The 1,990-nt window shown below is 30.3% G+C and overlaps 1 protein-coding gene across 1 annotated transcript; it reads right to left on the bottom strand.

Moving 5' to 3' along the window:
* Window positions 1–920: 920 nt before the first annotated feature.
* Window positions 921–1,984, bottom strand: LOC124420144 (alpha-protein kinase 1-like). Its single transcript, XM_046952214.1, has one exon. The coding sequence runs from the start codon at window positions 1,950–1,952 to the stop codon at window positions 921–923; it is 1,032 nt and encodes a 343-aa protein (XP_046808170.1). The 5' UTR covers window positions 1,953–1,984.
* Window positions 1,985–1,990: the final 6 nt, after the last annotated feature.

The following is a 1,990-nucleotide window of genomic DNA, read 5'->3' as shown; positions in this document are numbered from 1 at the left end:
TCAAATATTTAATGAAAATATTTAAAAACATTTAAAGGAAATATTTTAAAATATTTGAAAATATTTTCAATATATTAAAGACAAAATTTTCAATATTTTAAAGAAAATATTTTCAATATTTTAAAGAAAATTTTTTCAATATTTTAAAGAAAATATTTTTAATATTTAAAAAAAAATATTTTCAATATTTTAAAGAAAATATTTTCAATATTTCAAAAAAAATATTTTCAATATTTTAAAGAAAATATTTTCAGTATTTTAAAGAAAATATTTTCAATATTTCAAAGAAAATATTTTCAATATTTCAAAGAAAATATTTTCAATATTTTAAAGAAAAATTTTAAATTATTTTGAAAAAATATCAAAAGATATGAAAATTGAAGAATTGAAATTGAAATGAAACTTAAATTTTAAAATGAATTTAAAAAAAATTTTATTTGAATTCAAAAATTTTATAAATAATTTCTAAAATATTATCGAAACTTTAAAATACTTAAACTCACAAATCGTGCAAGAAACAAAAAAAGAAAAAAAAACTTAAAAATTTGGTTCATTTGGAAGCGAAAACTTAAAATTAAGAAAAAATTTTATTAAATAGTTAAGAAGGTCTAAAAAAATCAGTCTTAAAACTTAAAACAATTACAATAAACGTAAAATGTTTAAAAGCAAACAAATCAACGCTTATTATCTCATATCATTTACTTTACTAACATTTTTTACTCAAACTCATCTAATTGTCCATTATTGAAACGTTCGCACCATTCGAGCAGCTCCTTAACCTCACGTGCATAATAATCTTCTTGATGTCTAGCTGTTGTTGTTGTTGTTGTTGCAGATGTAGTTGTTATTGTTGTGTTAGTGCTTTCGCAGGCTAAATCTTCACTCATTTTAATGGTGGTCGTTTGGCACGTGTCGAAGGGTCACACATTGTGTGCATTAGAGGGACCACTCGTTGAACTACCCGAATTACTTAAAAGACTACGTTCACTGGCCATACTGCCTCCGGGAGCATAAATCATTTCTGAATCACTGCTGGCTTGTTGTTGATGCAACGGATGTAAGTGATGCATTTGTAGTGAAGATGTTTGTGCTGTTTGTTGTTGTTCTAAGCTTCCCATGGCGGGGTTTGTTGAGGTGGAGTTTATTGCTGGGGCATTATTAAGCATATTGGCATTACGTTGATATGATGAAGAAGCCGACGAGGAGGTATTGGAACGTGTTGAGGAATTATTGTGTGAACGCCAATTATGATATTGATTTTGTGTTACACTCGATTCTTGATGTGTATGAGAATTGGTCACTTGATGTGGAAGATGTTGAGGCGTTAGGGGTATTAATTGCTGTTGCTGTTGTGGTGTCTCATCCACTTTAACGTATAAACGTTCCATATCACTTTCATTATCACCATCGGCTGTATGATATAGAGCCTGGTCTTCACCAATTTCATCATCATGCGACATTAGCATGGCCATGGGTGAGGGTGAACCACCACAACCCGAATCGGCCATGCCATTGTAACAGAAAGAGCCAGCATCTAAGTCCATTAAATTTTTACTAATCATGTCTTGGGTATTATAGTTTTGATTATTGTTAAGCGTATTTTGTTTTTGTTGTTGCTGCTGCTGTTGTTGTTGCTTTTGTTGCTGGTTGTCGGCCAAATGCAGTTGATAGTTTTGTGCCTGAGTGTTAATGACCTTAAAACGATTACTTTGTTGATTATTGCCACTGCGTCTTAAAGTGCCAATATGAGCAAATGTTTGTTGACCCAATTGATGTTGTTGCTGTTGTTGTTGTAGCTGCTGCTGTTGTTGGTCGGCTGTTTCATAGGTATGACAATTACTTAATTTATTTTCTGTGATATGAATTTTTTCCTTAGGATAATAATATTGTTCTGAATACACTGATCTATTGCTGGTCATTTGCGTGGGATATATTTCACTGGTGGTAGACATTTGTTGATAAATATTATTGCTTTCATTATGTTGTTGCT

This window comes from Lucilia cuprina, chromosome 2 (assembly GCF_022045245.1).
Source record: "Lucilia cuprina isolate Lc7/37 chromosome 2, ASM2204524v1, whole genome shotgun sequence".
NCBI classification, from domain to species: Eukaryota; Metazoa; Arthropoda; class Insecta; order Diptera; family Calliphoridae; genus Lucilia; species Lucilia cuprina.
The sequence above is the reverse complement of the archived record's forward strand: the minus strand, read 5'-3'. Positions and strand labels throughout refer to the sequence as shown.